General features: G+C 39.5%; 3 protein-coding genes across 3 annotated transcripts; all 3 read right to left on the reverse strand.

The window, feature by feature from the left end:
• Positions 1-7,710: 7,710 nt before the first annotated feature.
• LOC133712343 (glutathione hydrolase 3) lies at positions 7,711-10,843 on the reverse strand. The gene is made up of 7 exons (XM_062138452.1): positions 10,566-10,843; positions 9,858-10,198; positions 9,191-9,709; positions 8,854-9,089; positions 8,481-8,745; positions 8,256-8,393; positions 7,711-8,158 (listed from the first exon to the last, which is right to left on the reverse strand). The coding sequence occupies exons 1-7, from the start codon at positions 10,672-10,674 to the stop codon at positions 7,886-7,888; spliced, it is 1,881 nt and encodes a 626-aa protein (XP_061994436.1). The 5' UTR covers positions 10,675-10,843; the 3' UTR covers positions 7,711-7,885.
• A 718-nt stretch (positions 10,844-11,561) lies between these two features.
• On the reverse strand, positions 11,562-21,921 carry LOC133712334 (uncharacterized). The gene is made up of 22 exons (XM_062138441.1): positions 20,565-21,921; positions 19,946-20,061; positions 19,569-19,777; positions 19,265-19,384; positions 18,988-19,116; positions 18,771-18,896; positions 18,480-18,535; positions 18,296-18,395; positions 18,053-18,170; positions 17,640-17,849; positions 16,934-17,264; positions 16,000-16,093; positions 15,612-15,720; positions 14,355-14,626; positions 14,100-14,227; positions 13,680-13,914; positions 13,190-13,378; positions 12,802-13,091; positions 12,538-12,721; positions 12,204-12,446; positions 12,009-12,094; positions 11,562-11,912 (listed from the first exon to the last, which is right to left on the reverse strand). The coding sequence occupies exons 1-22, from the start codon at positions 21,392-21,394 to the stop codon at positions 11,765-11,767; spliced, it is 4,323 nt and encodes a 1,440-aa protein (XP_061994425.1). The 5' UTR covers positions 21,395-21,921; the 3' UTR covers positions 11,562-11,764.
• Positions 21,922-23,519: 1,598 nt separating this feature from the next.
• Positions 23,520-25,872, reverse strand: LOC133727048 (inositol oxygenase 4-like). The gene is made up of 10 exons (XM_062154675.1): positions 25,545-25,872; positions 25,273-25,462; positions 24,887-25,173; positions 24,734-24,793; positions 24,588-24,640; positions 24,368-24,490; positions 24,200-24,269; positions 24,019-24,097; positions 23,855-23,936; positions 23,520-23,762 (listed from the first exon to the last, which is right to left on the reverse strand). Exons 1-10 carry the CDS (start codon positions 25,576-25,578, stop codon positions 23,736-23,738), a joined length of 1,005 nt encoding a protein of 334 aa, XP_062010659.1. The 5' UTR covers positions 25,579-25,872; the 3' UTR covers positions 23,520-23,735.
• Between the last annotated feature and the right edge of the window lie 284 nt (positions 25,873-26,156).

The following is a 26,156-nucleotide window of genomic DNA, read 5'->3' on the forward strand; positions in this document are numbered from 1 at the left end:
TTTTCCGGGCTCAAGACTACGACCGATTATGGGAGTACTCACAGGCTTTGCTTTATCTTCATTAAAGCGCCTTAGAATTTTCTGAGTATATGCAGACTGATGGATCAAAATCCCATCACTATGGTGCTCGAGTTCTAAACCGAGACAAAACCGTGTTTTCCCAAGATCTTTCATCTCAAATTCGGATTTCAAATATTTAGCAGTTTCCTTTAACTCATCTAGAGTTCCAATTAGGTTCATGTCATCGATATAAACTGCTACGATTGCAAATCCGAAACTTGTTCTTTTAATGAACACGCATGGGCATATTTCATTATTAATATATCCCTTCCCAATCAAGTAGTCACTTAGACGGTTATACCACATCCGTCCGGATTGTTTTAATCCATATAGTGAGCGTTTTAATCTTATTGAAAACGCGCTCCGTGGTTTAGAGCCACTTGATTTGGGTAATTGAAGTCCATCTGGAACCTTCATATATATCTCTGAATCTAGGTCCTCATAGAGATATGCTGTAACCACATCCATAAGCTGCATGTCAAGTTTTTCGGAAACTACCAAACTGACAAGGTAGCGGAACGTTATAACGTCCATTACGGGAGAATATGTCTCCTCGTAGTCGATTCCAGGGCCTTTTGAGAAACCTTGCGCCACGAGGCGGGCTTTATATCTAACCACCTCATTACGCTTTCTAACAAAGACCCATTTATGGCCAACAGGTTTTACATCTGGGGGTGTCTGCGTTATAGGCCCAAATACCTGTCTCTTTGTTAGTGAATCCAATTCAGCCTGGATCGCATCTTTCCATTTAGGCCAATCCGCTCTTCGTTGATATTCTTCGACAGAGCGAGATTCGATATCATCATATTCTATGATTCCTTTTGCAACGTGATATGCAAATGCATCATCAATTGCCATGGAATTTCTATCCATCATCTCATGTACACTAGTGTAATTCATGGAGATCTCTCTATTCTCTGGAGTTGGTTCTGACATTGGAGCGTCCCCCAATGATGTCTCTTGGACATAACCATAATCCGGAATATTCTCATGAGATGGATTATTTACATCGATGATTAATGGATTATTTTGTGCCAAACTCGCTTTCTTTCTTGGGCGAGAATCCATCGAACCTATAGGCCTCCCGCTCTTCCTGGCAGGAGCCAAGGGCCTAGCCACTGCGTCACCCATATAGGGGACGTTGGCGCCATGCTCATGTACTCTTGAGGTGGCGTCATGTCCTATAGTTGTAGGGACATCAATCTTTGCAGGCACGTTTGCAGCAGGTATGTGTGATCTCGTCACTTTAGCGATATCAGAAAAAGCATCAGGCATCGATTCTGCTACGTTATGAAGATCGAGAATTCTCCGCACTTCAATTTCGGACTGTGCGGTTCGGGGATCAAGATGAGACAGAGTGGGGACAGACCACGACAATTCCTGTCGTTCCTGTTGAACATTCATGTTCTTATCTCCCCCTAACGACGGGAAGACTTTCTCATCGAAGTGACAATCCGCAAATCTTGCGGTAAAGAGATTGCCTGTCAAGGGTTCTAAATAGCGGACAATAGTTGGAGAATCATATCCAACATAAACGCCTAATTAGTCGTTGAGGACCCATTTTGGTGAGCTGTGGTGGCGCAATTGGCACATAAACTGCACACCCAAATATGCATAAGTGTGAGACATTAGGCTTATACCCAGTCACCATCTGGGACGCAAAAAAGGGTTGAGTGGCAGTGGGCCTCAGACGAATAAGCACAGCTGCATGCAATATTGCATAGCCCCAAGCAGAAATAGGGAGATTGGTGCGCATTACCAATGCCCTAGCAACCATTTGTAGTCGTTTAATGGCAGCTTCTGCGAGACCATTTTGGGTGTGAACATGAGGAACTGGATGTTCAACATCAATCCCAATGGACATGCAATAATCATCAAAAGTTTTTGATGTAAACTCCCCAGCGCTGTCTAATCTTATAGACTTAATAGGATGATCAGGGTGGTGAGCCCTTAACTTAATAATTTGTGCTAGGAGTTTAGCAAATGCAGCGTTCCTAGTGGACAATAGCATGACATGTGACCAACGTGTCGATGCATCAACCAACACCATAAAATATCTAAATGGTCCGCATGGTGGTTGAATAGGTCCACAAATATCACCTTGGATTCTTTGCAAGAATGGTATATTTTCTTTAGTGTCCTTTGCATAGGATGGTCTCGATCCTAATTTTGCTAAAGAGCAGGCTTTGCAGAACGAAGGATGGGCTTTAGAAACAAGCAATGAGGATTTTGGTTGAGCCACGAAGTCACAATTGACCTTAGAAGTAAAGTTTGGAGACAAAAGAGCCTTGGTGGCGTCAATGCCACCCTGAGGCCGCAGGGGGATGGCGGCGCCGGCCAAGGATGGCCGGATTTGGGGGTGAACGGCACCGTGAGGCGCAGGGGCTCCTTCGGTGTCCAAAAACCGAGTTTTACTTCTTTTCGTTCTGAAAAATGGATGTCCGTGTGAAGTCTTTAATATACGGATCATCATATCACGACCTGGATGTCCCAAACGGTCGTGCCAAAGCCTATATGTGTCAGAATCCCATAAATCATCTCTCATAACATGATTGGATTCAATTATTCGAATAGTGGTTGCATACAACTCACTAGATCGACACATAAGTTTCTCTAATACTCGTTTATTTCCGTAGTCATTAGAGGTGATGCAAAGGAACTCTTGTCCATTCTCACAATGCGTTTCCGCATGAAAACCATTGGCTCTTATATCTTTTAAGTAATAAAGTTCGAAAAATATGTCCATGACATGAGATAAAATAAATCGATACTTTATTAATAATAGCCAATGATTACATCAAAGTTTTGTGACCATAATCTAATCCAATGTAAAATCAAACATTAGACAAATTGTAGTCACTCAATTCGTTCGGTAATTCCAATTAAATATGACCAGGGAAGTAGAGAGAGATGTCGGTGGAGCAAAGCTCTCTTAAGTACCACTAATCTCAATTACTTTCCTAGACATCATACTTAATTGAGTACGCCTAGAGGAAAAGAGATAATCCAATAAGTCATTTTATTGATTAAGGCATAATTGCCATTACATAATTCTTGGAAATTAAAAGACTATTCTAAATAAAAATCTGCGGCATTCTATCTTCATCGCCAGATTTAAAGTCTTTTATAGCTCGATATCTTGATTACCATTGATCAGGTACTCCATAAAATACCATGAAGAGGATGCTCTCTTGATTGAGATGTATTGACACAATACATATGGTCCCTAGGACCAATGGCGTTGGAAATAGTGCTACCATGGCCAAAAGTGGCGCCATGGTGTCCAACCTTATACCCTCAACGTCATGACTCCCATGGTCATGTTAGGGTTTTCTCAATCAATTTGTTCTTTTGTGTTTTTCACAATCATGCATAAATAATATGATGCAGAGAGCCTCCGAACAATATTTCATAACTCTTTCAAAGTTTAGAGAAGCGGATATTATTCCATCATGCTTCTAAGTTCGGAAAATTGTGAATGTTACTAAAACGTTCACGAGGTGCAACCCAAAGGTTGTTAGTGTTATCCTCATTCATGTACTCAAACTGGAGGGCCATCTTCATGTGGCGCTTCATCAGGGTAAATGCCCTGGAATTATCTATCTCAGTTTGAGGGCCTTGAGTGGTTCTTTTAGAACAAGACTCCTGGATTGTAGGCAATAAATCAAGGGCAATTAGGTCGAGCTCAACATTATGAGCCCTCATGAAAATTTCGTGCCCGTAGAATCCAATGGAGTAAAATCGAGCTCGTTCAAGGCTTACATCCTGAAAAGGAAAGCAAGAATGTATTAGTTTCGGAGTCAATGCTTCCACGAAAACTAATATAAGATTTCTGAGCCTTAATGCTACCAAGAAATCAATTTCCAAGAATATTTGGATTAGACCGAAACAATGATGTTTAGATGGTCATAAATCGATGCTTACGGACGCTCTTAGTCCGAAGTCTTACGAACGCTCTTAGTTCGTTAATAGCGTGAATCCCCACAATTCCGCTTTCTCAAAGAATCAAACCCACGTTACAGAAAGGTGGGATGTAGAAGAAGGGAGGTTGCAAGTCCTCGAAGAAAAAGAAGGAGAAAGTTAAATTACGGAAAGCGGAAACTTTAATTATAAAACTTACTTGGTTAATTCGAAGCTTGAAACCTTGATTCTTGAACTTATGAAGCTTGGACTATTGTTGATCGATGGAAGGGATTGCAGATGCTGCTTCAATCCTAATCTAGGATTGCGGAGGCTGTTCGATCCAGAGATAGGATTGTGGTAGCTGTTCAATCCTAAGCTAGGATTGTAAACGGTTTGCAATCCTGGTCGTGGCAGATGGCTCGGTGGTGATGCAGCAAAGAATTTTGATTGCTGCCGAGTATTGCAGGGAGTTAGGCAGAAAGTTGCTGCTGCTGGTCTGATTTGGTGGTCCGAAAAGGCTGCAGATGCAGCTAGGAAGTAAACACTGCAGGGGCAGCAGAGAACACGAGCAGCAGGGGCTGCGGTGATGCTGCAGGGGCAGCGATACAGAGCTGCAAGAGCACGGGCGCGCAGGCTGCAGCGAAGGCTCGGCTAGCTCGGGCTAGGGGCTGCGGTGGTGAAAGAGGATTTTCGGGTTTTGGTTTTTGGTTTTCTGTTTTTGTGGTTAGGGCTCGTGCTGATAACTTGTTTAAGGAAAAGAGAAATCGAGAGAGATTGAAGAGAGAATCATCATCATATTATTGAGAATAGGAGCCCTATATATAGGGATTACAAAGTACATATTCTAATGTTACAATGAATACTAATCCGAGTAGGATTAGGAATTCTAGAACCTTCTCTCCTATTACTACTCCTAGTTTGATAAGGCACACTAAGTCAATTTTCCTTCAACATTTATTTATTTATTTATTTATTTATTTTTTTAAATGGAGATTGTGCGACTGCCCTCAAGCCTTGATTAATGATAAGAAAACCTGAGATAATATCAAGTGTGCGATGCTTCATAACTGCAAGCACATGTTTCATCGTGAATGCATCGATAAGGTGAAAGAAAATTCATGTCCGATTTGTCGTAGCATCAAAGACATGCATCGAAAAATAGACAACGCGCACGCGTATTCTAGCTAGGGAACTAATACATGCATGTTGTGCCATTCAGATCGATGGTTTTCTCATCTTTATGGTGCTAAAGATATATTTAAATATCGATTAATTTTCTATGCATCTCACCGCCGCTATTTAATTTCCCTTCACCAATCTTTTAAACATAAGTCGGTTCTAATATTTCCAGATGTTTTCGGTTCAATTTTTTTATTTTTGAAATATTTATGTGGTACCAAGTTCCCCATATCTTTTTAGCAACAGAATCATGTTTTTGTTAACCTTTGAAAATTATATTGACTTGCTTAAAATGAGCATATATCAGAATCCAAATCCCATAAGAAACTCGTCATTTGCTACGTATATAGGTAGCAAGATTTTAGTCATTCTCTCTATTCCATCTCGAGCTGAAAGAATTACCTAATCTTGATTAAGTTGTACGTCAAAGTGTTAGTGTCATTCATCCGTTTTTCCTCTATCTGGTTTTTCCAGTGGCGGTCACGTTGTTACATTCTTGCATCATATGCTTTCCCGGAGCCTTTGTCTGCACCTGTTCCATTATTATGGCTCCATTTTACTATCCTTCATACTTCTTTTGTAAAGCCGTCTCATATTGTTTCAATCTTCTTAAGACGTGTCTTGGAGTTGATGAAGAAACCCATGATATTGAAACCGGCCGGCACACTACCAACAACAACTTCACCACAACCACCACCAGCAGTGCAGCAACAGAAGCAGCAGAAGGCTGAAAGGATTGAATCTTATGAAATTTTTCATCACCGAAAGGATGTGGAAGCAGTTGGATTTCACAGCAGACAGTGTGTTATTTGTTTGGGAGAGTTTGAGGAAGATGACGAATGCGCTATGCTTAAGAAATGTAAGCACACGTACCACCGTGACTGCATTGAAAAGGTGAAAGAAGACTCGTGTCCGGTTTGTTGTCATAGTATCGATGTGAAAAAAGAAAAACCCTAGCTAATTTTTTTGTAATATTCTTTATTACTTTCCTTCTGTATTTGCATGTTGAATGTGTTGATAGAAGTTATATGTATATCAAGATGATCAACTACTTCCTTTTTTCCTCCTTTCCAACTTGATTCCAACCGATGTTAAGCAGCAATCAGATCGATCTCTACGCCATTTTTCCTTATATATTAATTGATTAATTAATTCTCATATTGGATCCACTAGTGTTTTACCATTTCTTGATTAACATTATACAGCGGCATACGACGACCAACGGAAAAAGAGTACCAAAGACATGCATCGAAAAATAGACAACGTACTCTAGCTAGCATGCATGTTGTGTATTGTTTTCTTTCTTCATGTATGGTACTCTAGCATTCAGATCGATGTATTGTTTTCTTATCTTCATGGTACTCTAGCATTCAGATCAATGTATCGTTTTCTGTTAAAGATATACTTATATATCGGTCAATTTTCTATGCTTTTCACTGTAGCTATATTAATTTCCATTCACAAATCTTTTAAACATGTCGGTACTAATATTCCCAGATGTTTGCGGTTTTTTTATTTTATTTTATTTTTAATTTTTTAATTTTTTTTTAATATTTATGCAGTACCAAGTTCCCTATATCCTTTTAGCAACAGAAGTATGTTTTTGTTAACCTTTGAAAAATTATATTGACTCACTTAAAATTAGCATATATATGTCAGAATCCAAATCCCATGAGGACGTGGATTCCTAAACCCTAACTATGCAATATTTAGAAACTATATTTATTAGCAACTCGATCATTTGCTACGTATATAGCTAGCAAGAGCTCAGTCATTCTCTCTATTCCATCTCGAGCTTAAAAAATCAACTAATCTTGATTAAGTTGTACATCACAGTGTTAGTGTCATGCATCCGTTTCACCCCTCTCTGGTTTTTGTAGTGGTGGTCGCAGTCCTTCTCTGTATTCCATGTCGAGTCGTTACCTACATCTACAGGAAGATGAACTGTCTTGGAGTTGATGAAGAAATCCATGATATTGAAACCGGCACGCTACCAACAACTCCACCACAATCACCACAAACAGTGCAGCAACAGAAGCAGCAGAAGGCCCAAAGGGTTGAATCTTATGAAATTTTTCATCACCGAAAGGATGTGGAAGCTGTTGGATTTCACAGCGGAGATTGTGTTATTTGTTTGGGAGAGTTTGAGGAAGACGAAGAGTGCGCGATGCTTAAGAAATGTAAGCACACGTACCACCGTGACTGCATTGATAAGGTGAAAGAAGATTCGTGTCCGCTTTGTCGGCATAGTATCGATGTGAAAATAGAAAAACCTAGCAAATTGTTTTTGTAATATTCTTTATTTTCTTTCTCATTTGCATGTTGAATGTGTTGGTTGAAGCTATATGTATATTAAGATGATCGAATTACTTTCCCTTTTTTTTTCTCTTTTCCAACTAGCTAGATTCAAACCTAAGTTAAAAAGCAATCAGATCGATATATATGCCCTATATATTAATTGATCAAGAAATTCTCATATTGAATCCACTACTGTTTTACCATTTCTTAATTGACGTTAGTAAGGGAAAAAGAGTGCCACACACCTCATTGACCCGACTACAAACCATGTAAGAAAGATCATCCCTGCTAAAGAGTTATTGAAATAAGTCTTGGTAAACATACCCAAAGTCCCCTGAACATATTCAGATTTCCCAATTGATATTTACACTAGCAACACACGATTCTAACCAAGACCTATCCCTCAACAACATACATTTTAATCTATAAACAATTTGCAATATTATCATACAGCTGCAGGCCTTCCATCTTTTCTAGGGTCACTTACAGCAGTGAGTATACCATGGAAAACGTTTTCATTTGAACTTCTACCACATTTCCTGCCCATCCGAATAGGGTTTCCAAGTCTTTGAACAATGAGCTGAGTGATGGCTCCCCCGGCTTTAGCCTGCAATTCATGACCCCGCTCCTGCAAGAAGAGCTTTCTTTCGTCTGAAAGCTCGATATGATCTCCATCGATTACAGTCCAGTTTTCATAGGACACTATGTTTGGTATTAGCTGCATTATCGAAGAGAAAAGAATCAGCAAACAAATATAGAGGTGAGAGTCCTTAATGTGTATCATGACAAAGAATTAAAACAAGTTAAACAATTACCCTGTGGTAGACCCTTGGACTTTGAACTGCGGCTAAAGGTTCCATCCCCAATATGAAATAATTGATAAACACCTGAGTTACAGCTGGGATAATGTTCAAACCACCACTACCTCCAAGCACACCAACCAATTGATTATCCTGCAACGACCAACAATGTTGCTTGTCAAATTGGCACTAAGCTTTTCTCGATAACACCTCAAGTACATAAGCAGTATTTTCTTATACCTTTGTGACTATTATAGGAGTCATGGAAGATAAAGGTCTTTTGATTGGTTCAATGAAATTTGACGGAGCAGGAGGGAGATGGTCTGGCGATATGTCAGTGGGAATTGAGAAGTCACCCATCTCATTGTTGAGCACAATTCCAGTAGAAGGAGAGAGTACTCCACCTCCAAAAGGATAGTTTACAGTGGTTGTCATCGATACCGCATTTCTGTCTGCATCTACTATGCAGAAATGACTTGTTCCGTGATCTCTGAGCTGACTCCACCTGTTAAGTTATGAGCTGAATAGCTTTTAGAATAATGACTAAGTGGTCAAAAATTTATGTCGAGAAAGGAAGCTCTAATTTAGACTATAAAATGTTGGGTGATCATGCCTGTATGAATAGTACTCTGGTGGGAAAGTTGTGTTGTCAAATATCTTCTGCTGAATTTCCTTAGCAAAGGATGGAGAAAGCATATTAGATGCATATTCATGGGTATCTACAAAAGCAGGATCACCCAAGTTCATTCGGATTGCAAACATGTGTTTCAATGCTTCAATCAGACGATGCAGACCAAGATCTCCGTTTGCTGCATCTGAATTTCCATAGCTGTTGAAGATGTTGAGAATCTGTTTTTACCAAAGTGTAAACAGTTCACATGGTCAGGGTGACATCAATAAAGCTACAGAACAGAATGGTAAACAAGGAAATAGGAAAAGATAGCACCCACCATAGAAAGCCCCAAAGTTCCAGCTGAAGGAGGTGGCATTCCTGATATGGTATATCCCAACACATTTGCAGTCATGGCATCCGTAACATTCACTTTGTAATTCCTCAAATCCTCCATTGTCAAAATCCCACCAGCCTCTCTCACATCTTTTACAATTTTTTCACCAAGACTACCGTTGTAGAAGGCTTGTGGCCCCAGTTCTGCAATTGCCTCCAAGCTATTGCCAAGTTCCACATTATAACACTTATCACCTGCTTTTAACACCTTCCCGTTTGGGGCAAACACTTGCCTTAAGCCAGGGTCTTTTAAAATCATTTCTTCACATGAACGTATATGTCCTCCAAGATAAGGAGCAACTTCAAATCCCTCTTTAGCCAGCTTTATTGCAGGCTGAAATAAAGTCCTCCACGCCATTCGCCCATGTTGTAACCATGTTTCATGTAGACCAGCAATCTCACCAGGAACCCCCATTGACAATGCACCATATAACTTGGCTTCAGGATTGCTTTCATACATATTCTGTTTATCCACAAATACAGTTCCATTAACATACAGGAGACCATTACTGTGAAAATCATCATCTTATGCTACAATTCTAGTATAACTGACAAATCATTTCCGATCAACTGAGTATGTTAGCTGAAAAAAAAGAAGAGGGTTTTTGAACCTGTGAAGCAGCTGAAGGAGCAGTTTCCCTCATATCGAAAGCTTGGGTTTTCGAGGTTGCTGAAGATCTGACAACCATAAACCCCCCACCTCCTATTCCACTTGCCATCGGATTAACAACGCCAAGGCACAATGCTGTTGCCACTGAAGCATCAACAGCATGCCCACCCTGCCTAAGAATCGATGCACCGATTTTGGAACACCTGGCATCATCAGCAGCAACAACACCATGCTCTGACTCAACAATGTCAGATTCATTTGCTCCAATCCCCTTATCTGATTCTCTCAGTACTACCCAGCCATTTGTGTTGCCGTTGCTGCCACCAAAAATAAGCCCCACAACTACAACATGAACAAAACCCAATAAGGGCAGTCAAGATCAAAACTTCACTACCATGTCATACACAAAATCAAACCAATCCAAAAACCCAACACACAGCCAAATTCATTTTTAAAGATTCTGGTATCTCTAATGCCAACATGCACACATGTCTACCTACCACACTGAAGAAAGTCAAGCACTTGAGAACCAGAACAGGAAAAAAGAAAACTGGGTTCTCACAGTTTCCATACAATTAATTGCAGTCAAATTGAATCTCAATTGATCATGCAAACCCATTACAAGGATCAACCCAAACACAAAATCAAAATCAAAATCAAAATCAGAAAGGTGAAAAATTGAGAGGGAAATTAAAGAAACAAAATTTACAAATGATTGCTGTAAAAGCAAGCAGAATCCACAGAGCTCTAGGATTCCTGTTCCAGCTCTTCTTGTTGTTATCAGACAGAAGTGGAGTTGCCAAGCTCTGCTGACCCATAGCTCTCTCTCTCTCTCTCTCTCTCTGCTCAGAAACAGAGAAGAGACAAAATGTAGTTTAGGGAAATGGGAGAAGTGGCAGGAATTATGGAAAATATTATTAATAATATCACTGTCACCATTTTAATGTGGTCGGTTTTTCGAACCCAATACAAAGTTCTGTTTTCGATTGGCTTCTTCTTAATTTCTTATGTGTGTCATCAGATTCTTCCTGCCAAATGAGAAACACTAACCATATATTGGGAAGATTCCGTCTCCACCTGGCCAACCTCCGGCCACTGTGCTGCTGACACGTCAGCCAAGACGTGAGAATCTTACTTGTGTAAGTTATATATAACTTTTGTGTTAAGCTTCAAAATGCCGAGTGTACTTTTTACTGTTTACCTATATTTATTTTGGACTGGAATTTTCTTGACACAAAGCAAAGCCAAGTTTGTGTTTGTAATTTGGTTTGGAAGAGCTTGTAAAGTAGGTATGGAAGTTAAAGTGGACTTTGTTTATTACTTCTTGTTTACATCGTGGAACTAAAATAATGGGTGGAGTGTTAGACTGATAATGCTGACAATGCCCGGAAATTAAAAACAGACTCCGGTGGTGATGTGATTCCGTGGAAGCCATTTTCACCGACTTGGTCGTCGGAAAGGAGTATAAACTCAGCTTTGCTGTGATCGTTTCGTAATCAAAGATGTCAAGAATCCAGACTTCTAAGGATTGATTGGTGTCAGAGAACTTTTCGCTTATTTTCAAAATGTTAGGCTTGTAATGGAAATGTCAATAGCCAGGGAAGGCCAATTCCAATCAACCAATGGAAAAGTAATGGAAATGTCAAAGAGTGTAACGAACATAACAGCCAGACTATTGATACTGTATATGAAAGAGGAGGCAAACTACAATGCAAATTGCCATATAGATTGAGAAAAGTCAGAAAACTGTGTTACAGGTTATAGTTGTACTGTCCGAAAAGGCAATGTGACCTAGATCAAAAAAAGGAGTTCCTATAAGGGACTGAATATATACCAAAATTCATGGTAGAACAAAATTAAAAAAAAAAATCAGGTCTCTTCAGGGTCGAAGCAGCATCTGATCATGAATCACGACTGCCAGAACAGTTCAGGGTCATTGCTGTACAATGAGTGATCCTGAATTTCCTGGTTTGCCACAAGGCAATCAATAAGTCGTGATTGGATAAGTTTGCACAGTACTAGACCACAAGGAAGCACCCACCATTCACTTTCATCCCTGCAGACAAGAATTTTTCATCAGTGAGATTTGAAGTTGCTGCGATCAAAATTACAGGGTACTGCTGAAGTTGCTGTCCTTGAGCGAAAAACTTACATGCTAAAAGTCCAGGACTGAAAGTTGGAATGATTTTTATTTGAGTGAGTCGTATAATGAATCAATCCACATATAAAAGCAACTACCTGTCACCAGAGACGAATGTCAGGAATCAGCAACATCAAATAATGTTACCTTCTAGTGTATGTACTTTCTTTACATGCTAACTAAGCCAAAAGGTTTCGAACAACTTACAACATTGATCAAGGATGTGAGATTCCACAAAGCATATAAACGGGCAAGACCTGCTGAACGTCTAGCCCCGTGACTAAACAAAGCGCTGATTCCAGCCGGGAAGGGGAATAGTAGACCAAGAGGAAGAATGAACAAGACTAAGAATAAACTTAAGAGTGAAATAGAATACAGCTGGAGCAAAGTGAGCAAAACTAAGCTAAAGTCTCCCAAGAGTAAAATAGAAATGACCAAACCAACAAGATCCTGAGACGAAAGAAGAAAGAGTGCAAGTGAGAGTTAGTATCTAAAAACCTCAACCAAATATCATAACAAGGAATAGCTAAAGACTCTCAACCTGATGGCCAATGGGTTTAGCATTATAAAGTATAAAAGAGAAGGGATAACATATGGCTTTCTTCTCTTTTAACGTCCTCAAGCCTTTGGTGTGTAAAATCCCTCCAGAAAACTTCTTTTGAGATATCCAAAGGTCGATGAGTCTCAAATGTTCAATTTGGTTTTCCCAATGATTTCTTGGCATGCTGCAACAAATTAATGTGGTGGAAGAAACGTGAGGATAAGGCTCAACACACTACAGATATAAATTTAAGCAGATCTTTACCGTGACTGATGCTCTGGTGGAAAGAATGCACCTTGACCGTCCAATTCAGATGGCAGACTTTCAACTTCCATAGCATAAACCACAATTCCGAAGTGGCAATATCCAGACGCTGTAGGCTGAAACCAGGCAAGATCAACATGTATGCCAAATGCACCAAGAGTAGGTTTTGCATGTGTTTCAAGCCAGCTAGTAACATGACTAAAAGTCAGTTTTAAGTGTCCATGCCGGACTAAGCGCAACTGAGCATTTAGACCGGCTACAAGCCGATACCAGATGGTAGGTGGAACAGACTGAATAAAGATCAAAATATAATAATCAGAAGTCTGTTCATTTAAATACCAATAGGAGCTGAACTTCACATAACCCTAAACAAGAATAGATAACAAACCTGACTCATGAGGCTAGTAAGAATGTTATCACTCTGAAGAGAGAAAGGAGCCATGTAACTTCCATCTCCTCCAAAAATTATAGACATTGGAAATCTCTGATGAAGACGGGGAGGAAGGCCAGCTCTTTTCTCATCTCCACCTAGGAAAAAGTCCACATATGCAAGCATCAAATCTGTAGTTGCAGCCACCTGCAATACAAAATTGTAAATGCACATACTAAAACTCTTGAATCAAACCAAAATTTAACAATGCCTCTTAGGGAAATCAGAAATTGGTAGGAAGAGAACAGTAGCATAATTGCCTTAGAAACTGAAGATCAAACAATTGATTATCTGTTTGTATTTCATAAGAGTACAAGACTCATGTAAATATAGGCAAGTTCTGTAGCAGACAAAAATTGTTCGCGGTTCTTAACATCTTAAAACATTATGAGTCCAAACAATGTGTGTACTGAAACACTTCAAACAAAGGATTATTTTAGAGATCAACCTTAATCCCTTCATATAGTGCACGGGAACGACAAGAACGCAAGCAAGAATGATCATATTCTGATCGAACAAATTCACGAAGTTGTTGTAATTTCTGTTTCCGTCGACTCTGTAGCCAACACCAAGCAAGTGGATAGGCAAGAATAGAAAGAATGCTGTAGACTGATCCTTCCCACCACTGATAAGCAGCTAAACCATTAATCTCATCCACAAACCGATTGAATGCATCCTCATATCTGCCAAGTAATGAAATACTTAACCACTTATACAATTGCAAAGTTTACGAAACTTCAGTTAATAACTATGACCAATGATTGAATACACTTGCATAACCGAACATAGGCTTGACGAACAGCATTATTTTGCAAGTGGGGACCCAACTACTAAATTCATCATATACCAAAAGGGAAAGAAATCATACACTATCTCTGTTATTTGTTCTGGAGGGGAATGAGGTAGATGCCAAGGTTCACTGAATGTATTTGGCCCCATGAAATACATCCTATGCACATGACTCTGAGATTCCTCATTTCTATTTGTTTCCAAAACCTGAATGACAACATGATTATATTATACCGAATGCAATATAAAGAGCAGAACACTCTACTTTGGTTTTTGTGAACCTTATTCAGGTAACGAAAACAGTAGCAGCCCAAGGAAGAAAATGGAAGTGAACCTCATTTAACGATTCAAGGAAAGGGAAAGAATGATCTATACGGGAGCCCCGTCGAGCAGGCACAGCAGCCGGTAATTCGTCTGCAGTAACATATTTCATTCGTGCAACACTGAGCACAAGAGCTAAGAGGACGAGGAGACCTAACAGAATAAGACAGAACAACCACGGTCCACCGAAAGTGTATACCAATTCTTCAACTGCTGTATAACAGTTTGGCATGTGATATCTGTCAGAAACGCACTTGTATGGACATGGAGTCTCAGTAACACCACCTGATAAAAGTTGAATGACGTTAAAGAGCTGGTTCACCTAAAATGAAACTTCAATGAAATTTACAGCACCTGAAATGAAACTTCAATAAAATCTTTCCATAGCTTCTTAACTAGTGGTGGATCAGATCCAATTTTTGCTCCTGCAAAGTTTATTTGGAACGTCAAGGTCCCTACTGAGGTGAAGATTTTGGGACGGCTTGTGGTACTGGGGAAGACGAATACATGCGATGTTCTTCAAAGGAGAAGACCGGGAAGTTGTTTTTCTCCTTACTGGTGCATTTTATGCAAAGCTCAAGGGGAAAGTGCTGATCATGTCTTTGTGCATTGTGAAGTGGCTAATTTCTTATGGATAAAGTTATTTAGGGAGGCAAGAGTGGACTGGACAACTCCATTAGAGAGAAGTGACTTGCTAAGAGAAAACCCTATAGCTTTTGGTAAAGGGAAAAAGGCCAGAACCCTTTGGGGTTGTGGGGTGCTAGCTGTAGTTTGGGTGGTCTGGATGGAAAGAAATAAAAGACTATTTGAAAACTATGGAGAGGTGGAGAGGGAAGACCTGTGGGAGAGAGTCAAGTTCTGGGCATCCTTATGGGCTTCTATTTCTAAGGAATTTAAGGATTATAATATTTCTTCCATTATTCTGAACTGGCAAGCAGCTGTAGTATAAGCCCCTAAGCTTTGATTAGTATTATTAGACGAAATGCTAAGCCTATAGCCCTAGCTGCCCTCTTTAGATCTTTGAAGCGGACTCCTTGTCCGTCTCTTTGTAACTTGATTTTCGCTTTTCAATAAAAAGCTGTTTCTTTTCAAAAAAAATAAAATTTACAGGACTAATCATGCAACACAAGTCTAAATAACCAATATCCATAAAAACCAGCAAACTATCCATAAAGACCTGGGTAAAGAGAAGTAATGAGAAACGATGTGAAATGCCGCAAGCATGAAAAATTCTGCATAAATTAGTGACTAGAAAAAAGTTCAGGAATACCTCGAACGATAACATATATGGCACGATGCGGAAGCTGAAAAGAAGGACAAGCATGACAAAGGGCTCTAGCAGAGCCACTGACATTCTTAAAGGTGCCAAGAGGGCATTCCTGCAGTGCAGTTTACTCAAATAGTAAACATAAAGGTGAATAACTAGGAGAAAATGCAAGCCCTAAAGGCATCCTCAATCCTACAATCGCGGAGCTCAATACGCATATGAAGTTAATATGAACCAATAAGTTGCTGACCTATCATATGTACCCCTAGTAAATCAAATGATTTAAAGATCGAGGATATGTATCACTAACATATATGTAAAATCAAGTGGAATTTTCAACGCCAGCAATACAATATATTAACCAGAGGTAGTCGTATGAATTGTATACTACCTCACAAAAGATACCATATAACCCTCTGGGACAGGCCCTTCCAGTGATAGTCCCATTTTGTCCAGCACGCCCATTTCCTCTACCGAATCCTCCCCTGCCATCAACAAGAGGAGAAAGAGGGTGTAAAAGTGATTATCTTGCAATACCAGAAATGTATTCTAAGGAAAAAAGTTATTTTTGAAATGCATTCAGTAAAACAAAAGTTAAAAATTTGGTTGGCAGCTATTTGATTGCAAATTTTAACAAGTGAAAAACGATTTATCACCTGCTATTTGCTTGTTTAATTAAGTAGTTTAGCAGATATGTTGGCTTCTAAGAAGAACATCCAATCAGAAGCAAAAATCAGCTTAATAAAAATATTAGGGGAAAAATATGACAAGTTATTTATTCACATCTTTCCCTTGCCTCATTTCGTATAGGGAGCAAGGAGTTAATTCTGAAGCCCACACCCCATAAAAGATCATGTTCATCAATAGTACTAAACACATTTTGGAGCTTCATTTGACCTCATTTGACTTGCCTTCTCCAATTTTTTAAAGAGTTTAACCTCTTACACAAGACTCATTGATCAATTTTTATTTTTTTTCTTCCTCTCTGGAACTAAACCGAGTACAGATATATCCACCAGAGAAAGAATACAAACTCACACTCCGTCCTTCCTAAGGGGGAGGAGCTGCCCTTAAGCCAGAATTGGGAGGGAACAGAAGCACCAAAATTATTACTTCAACGATGTTTAGGTAAAACCAATTAATTATCAGATCAAAAATAAATAAATAAATTTAAACAATTTCCTAGGATGTATTCCAACATACCTATCATTAACTGTGCAAATAATCATACTTAATTATTCATTATAGTTACTTGATAGAAGTTAAAGCTGCAAAGGGAAATATATTGAAACTGGGAAAAAAAATAACAATTTCCAGATACAAACCCAGTATTAATGTTTCCTCGCACGCTTGCTATGGGTAGATATGCATCCCCAACCGGTATGTCCGACCAATGGAAGTGAATCCTCCCACCACCTCCTCCACCGCCACCACTAGGACTACCATGCCCACCAACAGTTGAGATTGTAGAAGAATCACCAAGTGCTAATGTCTGAACAAACAAAAGAATGGTTCCACCGGATCCACCGCCAGGACCTATATTTGAAATGGTCCGACCAACTTTCTCCCCAAAATTTTCTCCAAAGGTTTCTCCATCAGCTCTAAGAGAGCCCGCAAGAGTAAAACTAGACAATGAGCGCTCCAATGAACCCATTACTGTTCAAGATAAAAAAAAAAAAACATAATTAAATATAAAAAAATTATACATCAGGAAAAAGAAACAGAAACAAAATAACATTTTTATTTTATTGGGTTTGAAGAAAAAGTTCATATTTAAACATCTGATCCATGACTGATAATGCGTTCTGCTTGGATCTTAAATATCTTATTCCTATAAATCCTGCTTAGGTTCAATAAATGAGCCTTGCAGCGTAAAAAACCCCATACAGAGAATGAAGTATGAAAAGAAAATAAATAAATTAAAGTTATATAGTCGCATTTGCCTATATAATCAAGCCTCCAAGACCTTTATCACTGCGTAAGAGTTATCTAAATTCCACATAAAGTTGCAAAGAACAATTTAAATCTTACCAATAATACCACCACCTGCTGTTGCACCAGCTAGACTATCATTTCCACTACCACTACCAAGTTCACAAGGTAAATCAGCATTTCCATAGGAAACACCACCTTCAATAAAACTTCCGTTGTAAAACCCATCTCCACCTTTGCCTCCATGCCCGCCACCGCTGCCAAGACCATTTACAAAAAATCTTCCTCTACCCAGCCCACCAGTGCAACCTACACATTCAAAATCAAGATTCATTAGATCTGAGAATGCATATCATAAGTCAAAATCTGAAACTTGAACCTTCTATAAAATTATGACATTGTGGGACTATATCTTTCAAAGATTAAGAAATTTCATTTGTCACTTCAAATCCAAAAATTCAGGTCCTCAATTTAGTCAAAACAGTTAAAACAATAATAGACAGAAGGCATACCCAGACCAGATGCAGTAATTACCCCAGAAGAGTGTACAACTACATCTCTCACCCAGTGAAAATGTATAACAGATCCAGTTATAATGCCTTCAACAATAACATCTTCAACTCGACAAATCTGGAGCAGCAATCCAAGCCAACCGCTCATCAGACACGGAAGGTGTAATTCATTTAACCATTACAAAAGTTTTACCAAATTGACCAAGATAAGTACTTAGTTCTCAATCTGTATCAATGGGAGACCTGAAGAGTGAAGGTCAATGTAGAGTTCATGTTACAATCTTCAGGTGGATGAAGTAATTCCACAGGGCAATTTGGGAGCTCACAGTTGAGTTGGGGTGTCCTACCATTTCCAAAAATGGATATCAAGTTCATCAAAAATAAGAAAAAAAATAGCAGTACTAAGAACTATGGATATATAACTTACGTAAAGTTACTACTGCTGCGATCCAAAGGCCCTCGCAGAAAAGATCCAGGTCCAACCTTCATATGAGAAACAGACATTCAGTGTGTAAATGCATAGCAACACCGCAAGCGGAGTGACGATTAGTGAACAAATCAACAGTACACTTTAAAAATCTACAGAGTACGGGTGAATGAGAATATGTATATATAAGTTAATCAAATTTATAGTTTAAAAATCAAGTAACCAAAATATAGTTTTCATATTCCCAACAAGGAGAACCAATAGGATCTACATAATGAATCTGTAGCTTACATTGATACTAAAAAATAAGGAGAGAACCAGGTGTTTTGCTTCAATAACATCTCCTGGCCCAGTCAAATTCAAGAAACCTTGTCCATGAACTCCCAAATTCGCAGTAGAATGTATCACAGAGGACTCCTGACAACCAAATACAAAGCACAAATTTATAATTTAAACAATATAAACACACAATAGGTTATTTAAAATCAAGGTTCTGTTTATAATGTACCCTGAGAACCATTAAATTGGTTGCTTCAAGCAAGGATGTTGCCACAAGTGCATCAACACCACCCTCTATAAGCATTTTGGAATTCCACATCAAGTGCATTTTCACAGACATTCGAAGAGCACCAAATATCTAAATGTAAAGGAAAAGACAGTAATGAACATCTTACAATGAGTAGAATCAAAAATAGTAGTGACACTACAAGGGGGAAAACACTGGAATACTACATTAAAGATTAGAATAAGAAAAGAAAAAAACAAATGAAAAGTCTGACACTTGCCTTGACGATAGAATCACTCATTAGAAGCTCTTCTGCCATTAACTCAAACTCCGATGAAGCAAAATGTTGAAGACCAAAACTCAAAACTGCACCACATGATAAACGAATTTGACCTCTAACCTGTTAAAAAGAAAAACTTAAAATATAAATCATGATGGGGCCGATAAAGTATGCAGGATTGGAATACCATCTGCCAAAAGAAGCATTTTTGTCTTAACTGAAACCAACATCAACTAGAGAGGCAATGCATATTAATTCATGTTCAGCAAGATGACAGAGCAAAAGATGTTAGTTCTTCAATGACCTGAACACGGCTCCAAAACAGAGGAACCAGAGCCTTGGCATGATCTTGTATATCAACATTTGTCCAGAGGGGCAGTTTAGGAAACTCCAACAGAAGCGTGTCAGTGCGTGTGGACAAGTTATGATTACTGACTATAAGCCTTCGAGGGACAGCATCATAATATGTCCCTGCAGCACCTGCATTTTCAGGACAGCCTAAACTCCTTCCCCCTGAGGAAGAAGCCGGATATAAGTAATATACCAGCAGGAATATGCAAAAGCAAGGCAGTTTTGGTGGTTAATTCAAATATAAGTTCTTCCTCCGCATATTGCGTAAAAGAAATTTTAAGCACACAGTTCCTCTGACAAATTAGCTTCAAACAAAAATCTGAGTCTTACCATGACTGAAGATTTCTGGTTCATCATGCCTGCTGAAAACATTGATAGAAATTCTTCCACCTCCACCTCCAGCAAATCCATTACCCCCAATTGCACTTATCATGCCACTTCCGGTCCTGCTCTTGACAGAAAAATAATTGTGGTTGTGAAGCTTTCTTAGATGCTATGTATTAAGTGTTGAACTATGATTTACCAACTGTCCACATTTAACTTAAACCTAACAAAGTCGACCTTCCCCCACCAGGTGGAATTTAAAGCAAAATCCACCAGTGACTCAGCATTTAGTCACCATGTAATAAGACTCTTCTTCTTCCTAATCCTTTTCTTGACCACAGGAATTAAATTTTTAATAGTTGTTTCCCACCCTTATATTGCTTTAAGTTCCCAAAAGCCTGCACTACCAATACGTAGAGAACATAATAATTCATCTGTTCTATGCAGACATGGATTGAGAATAATAATAAGAACACTTTTAACACACAAGAGGTATGCAACAATCAATCAAACATGACAAACCTATAGCATCTAAATCTACAAATGAGCATACCATTATACATAAGCATTTGTGAGTCATTATTTCAACTTAAACAAACAACGAAACATCAGGTAAATTACTTACATTCTAAGACCTTTGATGTATATGCTGCCTCCTGACCCTCCTCCACCCTTGATACCACCATCACCACCATCAGCCAAAACACTCCCCCCAACAACAATCGAGTTTCTCGTCTCCAACCAAATCCTTCCACCTCCTTCCCCACCATACTTCACTTCCTTACTAGTACTCCCACCCTTACTCCCATAACTTTTCGGCTCCTCCAACGATGACCAAGCATATGGATCCCCACCCCAAATATCATCCGGGAGCTTCTTGTTATCTGTGACACAACTAGCTCCTCTCCCACCATGACCTCCACCAGCACCCTGCTCACCCCCTGGTGTGCCACTAGTCATTGGAGGCGGCGCCCCCGCCATCCCGGTCACATTGATCACTGAACCAGTAAACAAGCTAACATTGGAAGCATTAACCGAAACTAACCCGGAAATAATCACTGAATTGCTACCTAAACTAAAATCTCCACTAATATTAACCACAATGGAGCACCCCAAATGTGGGCAGCTCACATTAACACCAGGGAGGATATAAAAGCTCCCATTTCCATGTATATACACATCATTTTCAAGACTCAAGCTTGAATTGAGCTCACAAATGGTGTCGAAAGACCCAGTTGCATTGAGACCCTCACTGCAGGAGAGTGAGGGCGGCTGAGGCTCCGGCGGACTCGGCGGTGGCGATGGAGGCGCGTAGTCTCCACGAAAGTAATCGGAATCGAAGCTAAGGATTGAGAATTCATTGCCCAAATCAGTGGAGAGAGTAGGGTTTATGGTGAAAAGGGTGAAGAGGTTGAGAATGAAAAGGTGGTGGAGAACTGAGGCAAAAGGAACCATCTTGAAGACTTCAAACTCATCACAGAGACAAACCCAGAAAGGAAATTGATTTGGGAATCAAATTGGGGGAATGTAAAACCCTATTTCTGGGTTACAGAGATTGGATTGAGGTGGATTTTGGATCAAAGTTTGGAACTTTAACCAAACACTGAATTGAGAATGATGTGAAAACCCAAAAAGCCAGGACCTTTATTGGGAAATCTGACTGTATGAATGAAAATGGTAAACAGAGAAAGGATTGTTTATGGTGTCTGGTGTTGCGTTGTGGTTGTGACAGAGAAGCACAGGAAGAAGACGAAGAGTTGATGATGAACAGCCAGACTAGGCACGTGTGCATGGCACGTGCCAAATTCCCTTTGGAAGCTTTTTCGAGGTTTGTTACCTATAAATGCTCTTGTTCTTCCATCTCAGTTTTGTCCAATTCAACGCTGTAATCAATCCAGGTGCAAAGACAGAGTCTCTTTGCTACAATTAGAAAGAACAGAATATGTCACTAGAAGCTTATCTTAGTTTATCCCAATTCTAGGTATATGTCACCCGATGGAATTGTTGGACCAATTAATATGAATCTTTGGTAGGTTATATATACCAATATAATCAGTCACATCCACCGCCATGAGAAGCAACCTTTCTTTTTTGTTACCTTCTTTCTTGTTTTCTTTGCTTTGCTATATATAAATATATAATGCTATCAAAACTTCATAAGCTACATTATTATAAGGATAGTGAATTAGGCAGTGCAAGCCTGTTAGGTGCATCAAGAATTTTCTGCCTGTTTTTTTTTTTTTTGAGAAAAGGAGATAACTTCATTCAATTATCATTGGCCAGAAGGCTCGTACATCCAATATTGTCTTACACCAAAATCATAAATGGTCTAAGCTATCAGACAAAGGACAGGTGACATTCACTGCTAAACACATGCGCTCACTTAGTGAGCCTACATACAAGAGATCAAATCCTCACTACAAACCTCTCATTGAAAAGTAAACCTAGTCGCCTAGATACCTCAATTGGTGTACAACTAGAGAGAACTAAGAAGCAAATAGAAAAGAACTTAATCTCAAGTACTAGGCAAGGAGACCCGGGAACCAAAAGCTTCCCTTTGCCCTTATCTCGAGAATCCTCTGTTGTTACTACTCAAGAGGATTTGCTAGAGGCACGAAAGTGCGTAGTTCCCTGACAAATAGAGAGTAATGCTAACCTAGGGTTCCCAAAAGTAAACTAAACTAGAAAAAAGAAAAACACAAGGCAGGGCCCAAAAAGGAACCTTAACCCAAACTTCAGCCCAAAAAGGCCCACAGCCAGTGCCCAAGCCCAGAAGGGCAGACCAGAAGGTGGGCCATACCCAACCCTCCCGGCCCAAGCCGCAGACTGCCTTGCAGCGCCTCCACCTCCGCCTCCCAACCAGCCGCCTCTGCCTGTGACGAAACCAAAGTCCGATCACCGTCAACCAACCAAAACCCAGCCGGCCGACCACCACCAGAAGTCGCCTCCGCCCCTGCAAGGACCCAGCCTACTCCGAACCCCGTCTCATCGCCACGAAGCATCCACCACTTGCAACCGGGAGAGAGGAGATAGAACACCCACCGATCTCAACCTCCGAGTTGGAAGCACACCTCCGAACTAGACTACCCGTCCGGCCACCCCCAACGTGCACCAGCTAGGCCAGAAGCCGTCGCCGACGCCGGAGCGCAGCCGGACAGGCACATGTGCAGCCAACGGCGTTCTAGAGAGGGGGGTTCCTCTAGGGTTTCTAGAGAGAGAAAAAAGGTCTCAGGATAAAAGATCAATAAGATAACCCAACAGTACTTTGGTATATTTTCTGCCTGTTTGATACGTGATTAGTCATTTAATAGTTTTTTTTTTTTTTTGAAAAGATTAGTCACTTAATAGTTACTTGGTCTTTTGATGTTGGCTTTAGTGTTGTCTTGTACAAATGGGAATATATCTTTTCTAATCAGAAGAGCAATGCCACCATTACACACCACTAGCAGCTACTGTATTAGTTTTCGAACTCGTTTAACTTATACAACAATTGCAAGAATCGACCAAGAGCTAGAGGAAAATATGTTGAGGGTCAAGAGTAAAAGAAATGTGCAAAGGAAATGAATTAGTGCTGTAGAAATGATCCAAGAATAAACTTATTTTATTTATCTGTGGAATTAATTGGGTATTTCCGTAGTGCGCGTATAAGCGCAAGAATACATTTCTTGAAACTGAATACATAGATAAATCTTGTAAATAAATCTCTGCAGTGGAGGGAGCACAACGTCTCTTCTTCTGTAAACAATGTTTGTACATTATGAATGAGAGCAAAGAGTTGTACTCTCCCTAGTATGGCTCACCATCTCAGCTTTGCTGGGAAATACTGCAATAAAGTTCACACATCCACTTTAGAACATGAATATACAGATACAAAAATGCTCTGATCCTATTGTAGAACTGCTGAAGAGAACTCACCTTGTCAATAAGAGATAAATAGTAGGGCTTGACTTTTTCGACATCAACTCGAACCTTGCTCTTGCTGTAGAGATCATATTTGCTGCAAAATATAACACATGAGAGATCTAAAACTACAACATAGAAAATGTAAACAAGTCAAGTGAATTGGGAAGAAAGCTTACTTGAATATGTTAAGCCACTTCAAGTTCTCTTTATCCTCCTTGTTCATTAAATGTTTATATGCCCCTGACTTGTGAAGAGCTGAAAGATATATATATAATGGATTAGAAATTCCGCTTGAATATCAGATTCAAGTACTCAACTATCTGCATTCTTCAAAAAGATTTTGAGGACAGTGCTTACGATAAAAGGAGTGATAACGGATAACAAACAATCCAGCTTCAGGCAAAGTTGTTCCATTTTCCTTGGCCACCTACACATTCAATATGCAAGTTAATTAGCCCAACAAGCTAGAGTTATGACAAGTACATGTATATATTAGTCCTGATTCAGAACTGTGTGAATGCATACCAAGTACATGTAGTCATCGTGTCCCCAAGAAATCATGACATTTTCTAGTCCACAGCCTTCAGAGTAAATTCCGTGCTTAGTGTTATAGGAAGGGTTGTGATGATCTGGATTGCCCTCGAAATACTGCAAGAACAGACAAATTTAGTTTTACTTAATTGATTGTAGTCACTTTTGAGATGCACTCAATCTAGCCAAGCCTAGCTTTGAGACTTGTTCATACCTTGTGGTGAACAATGGATTCATCAAAAGCACAACCAAGAGGATGTGTGTCTCCTGCAACATAAAAATTGACCTTGTCAATTGAAAGAGCTCAAAAGGAGAGAGAAAAGGGTCATCACATTTCTATGTCCACAACACAAAACTCACCAACAACAGCCCATTGAGGAAGCCCTCCAAAGCTCGGAAGAAGAAGCACTTTTCCAAGATCTGAAAACACACATGCCACATTGAGTAAGTTAATCAATCACTTATCTAATTGAAAAAGTCAAATGCATATATGGATTTTGAAAGGGTATATACCATGAATAAGAGCAGTCAAATGCAGCCAATCTTCATTAGGATAGTCTTTCCTAATTGCTTCAGCTGTCTGCAGCAGATGCTCGATTTGCGGTTCATCCAAGTCAGGATCACTTTCATCCACAACCTCATTAAGGAGCTCACAGCATTCCCAAATGCTCATTTCCACTCTATCCATCTTCCTATACTCCTCCCTCATCCTCTTCACAAAATCATATGTCTGATGAATGTGGTTCAACCTATAGAATTCCTCCACACTTTTCTGCCTCTCACTTTCTGCATTATAATCCCTACAACAATGCGTTTGCATATTTATTACATCAGACTTCAATTCGAAACCTTAATGAAAATGAACATGATCGAAACAAAGGAAGCAGCACAATCCAGACCTGAATGTCTGGCCAAATGCATTGATGTCGGGGGCAATGAACTCATCATTTGACTCAAGAACTTCTGGCTTCACACATCCATCGTCGTCGGCTATGTCTTTTGGCATCACAAACCCACCATCCAATACCAATTCACACATTTCTTCATTGTTCTCAGAGTCCAAAACCTTCTTGACCTCCAATTGCGGCACTGTAATCAGAAATGTGATAATAATATCAGAATGCAGAAGAACTACGTAGATGAACAATAAAGCTTATTGAACCATGCATACCATTAAGATCTGGTTGCTCAATGAGGATAGTCATCCTTGTCTCCAAATCTTCAACCAAGAAACAGACTCAAAGCAAAGAGGAGAAAGCAATATTAAACGCTGTGGTGAAGAAAGGTAGGCAAAGTAGGGTTCTTATAGTTCGATAAAAGTCCTTGCATGAAAATAAGGAAGCAAAGGAGTCCTCAACTGAAAAACTAATCTGTTTCCATAACTATTTTATCCAAATCACAAACGATTGAAACGCTCAAATACAGCTAATAGAGAAACCGATAAGGGCTGCAGCCCAGATTACGAAATTAGGAAGATTGTAAATCAATTTTTGAGTCTGAAGGGCATGCATATATGAGTCAGAAGTACGTGGATATCATATCTAATAAAATTATCTCTGGACCCACTGACAAGGAGTCTAGTCATGGCTGACTAATATGTATTTTTTTTTCTTTCTCTAAATTCAACAAAATTCCAGGAAGCCATTAAAACGTTGATTTTATAGTACCGGCCTGTAACAGTAGTAATTCTTATAATAAAGAAAAGAAGGTCAACTTACTCCACATACTATGGCTCCGTTTGGTACTGCGTTATGGAGCCTAAAATCACTTTTTTTTTACATTT

The sequence above is a fragment of the Rosa rugosa genome, chromosome 1, assembly GCF_958449725.1.
Source record: "Rosa rugosa chromosome 1, drRosRugo1.1, whole genome shotgun sequence".
In the NCBI taxonomy this organism is placed as follows: Eukaryota; Viridiplantae; Streptophyta; class Magnoliopsida; order Rosales; family Rosaceae; genus Rosa; species Rosa rugosa.

Coding starts and splice junctions, on each gene's coding strand:
- LOC133727048 (XM_062154675.1), bottom strand. CDS start 25,578: ATGACTATCCTCATTGAGCAACCAGATCTTAATG. Junction 25,174..25,272: donor GCATTTGGCCAGACATTCAG/GTCTGGATTGTG, acceptor GCATTGTTGTAG/GGATTATAATGCAGAAAGTG. Junction 24,794..24,886: donor TTTGACTGCTCTTATTCATG/GTATATACCCTT, acceptor GTGTGTTTTCAG/ATCTTGGAAAAGTGCTTCTT.
- LOC133712343 (XM_062138452.1), bottom strand. CDS start 10,674: ATGGGTCAGCAGAGCTTGGCAACTCCACTTCTGTCTGATAACAACAAG. Junction 10,199..10,565: donor TGCTTTTACAGCAATCATTT/GTAAATTTTGTT, acceptor TTCATGTTGTAG/TTGTGGGGCTTATTTTTGGT. Junction 8,159..8,255: donor GTCCAAGGGTCTACCACAGG/GTAATTGTTTAA, acceptor TCGATAATGCAG/CTAATACCAAACATAGTGTC.
- LOC133712334 (XM_062138441.1), bottom strand. CDS start 21,394: ATGGTTCCTTTTGCCTCAGTTCTCCACCACCTTTTCATTCTCAACCTC. Junction 13,379..13,679: donor CACTATATGAAGGGATTAAG/GTTGATCTCTAA, acceptor TTTGTATTGCAG/GTGGCTGCAACTACAGATTT. Junction 12,447..12,537: donor CTAAACCCATTGGCCATCAG/GTTGAGAGTCTT, acceptor CTTTCGTCTCAG/GATCTTGTTGGTTTGGTCAT.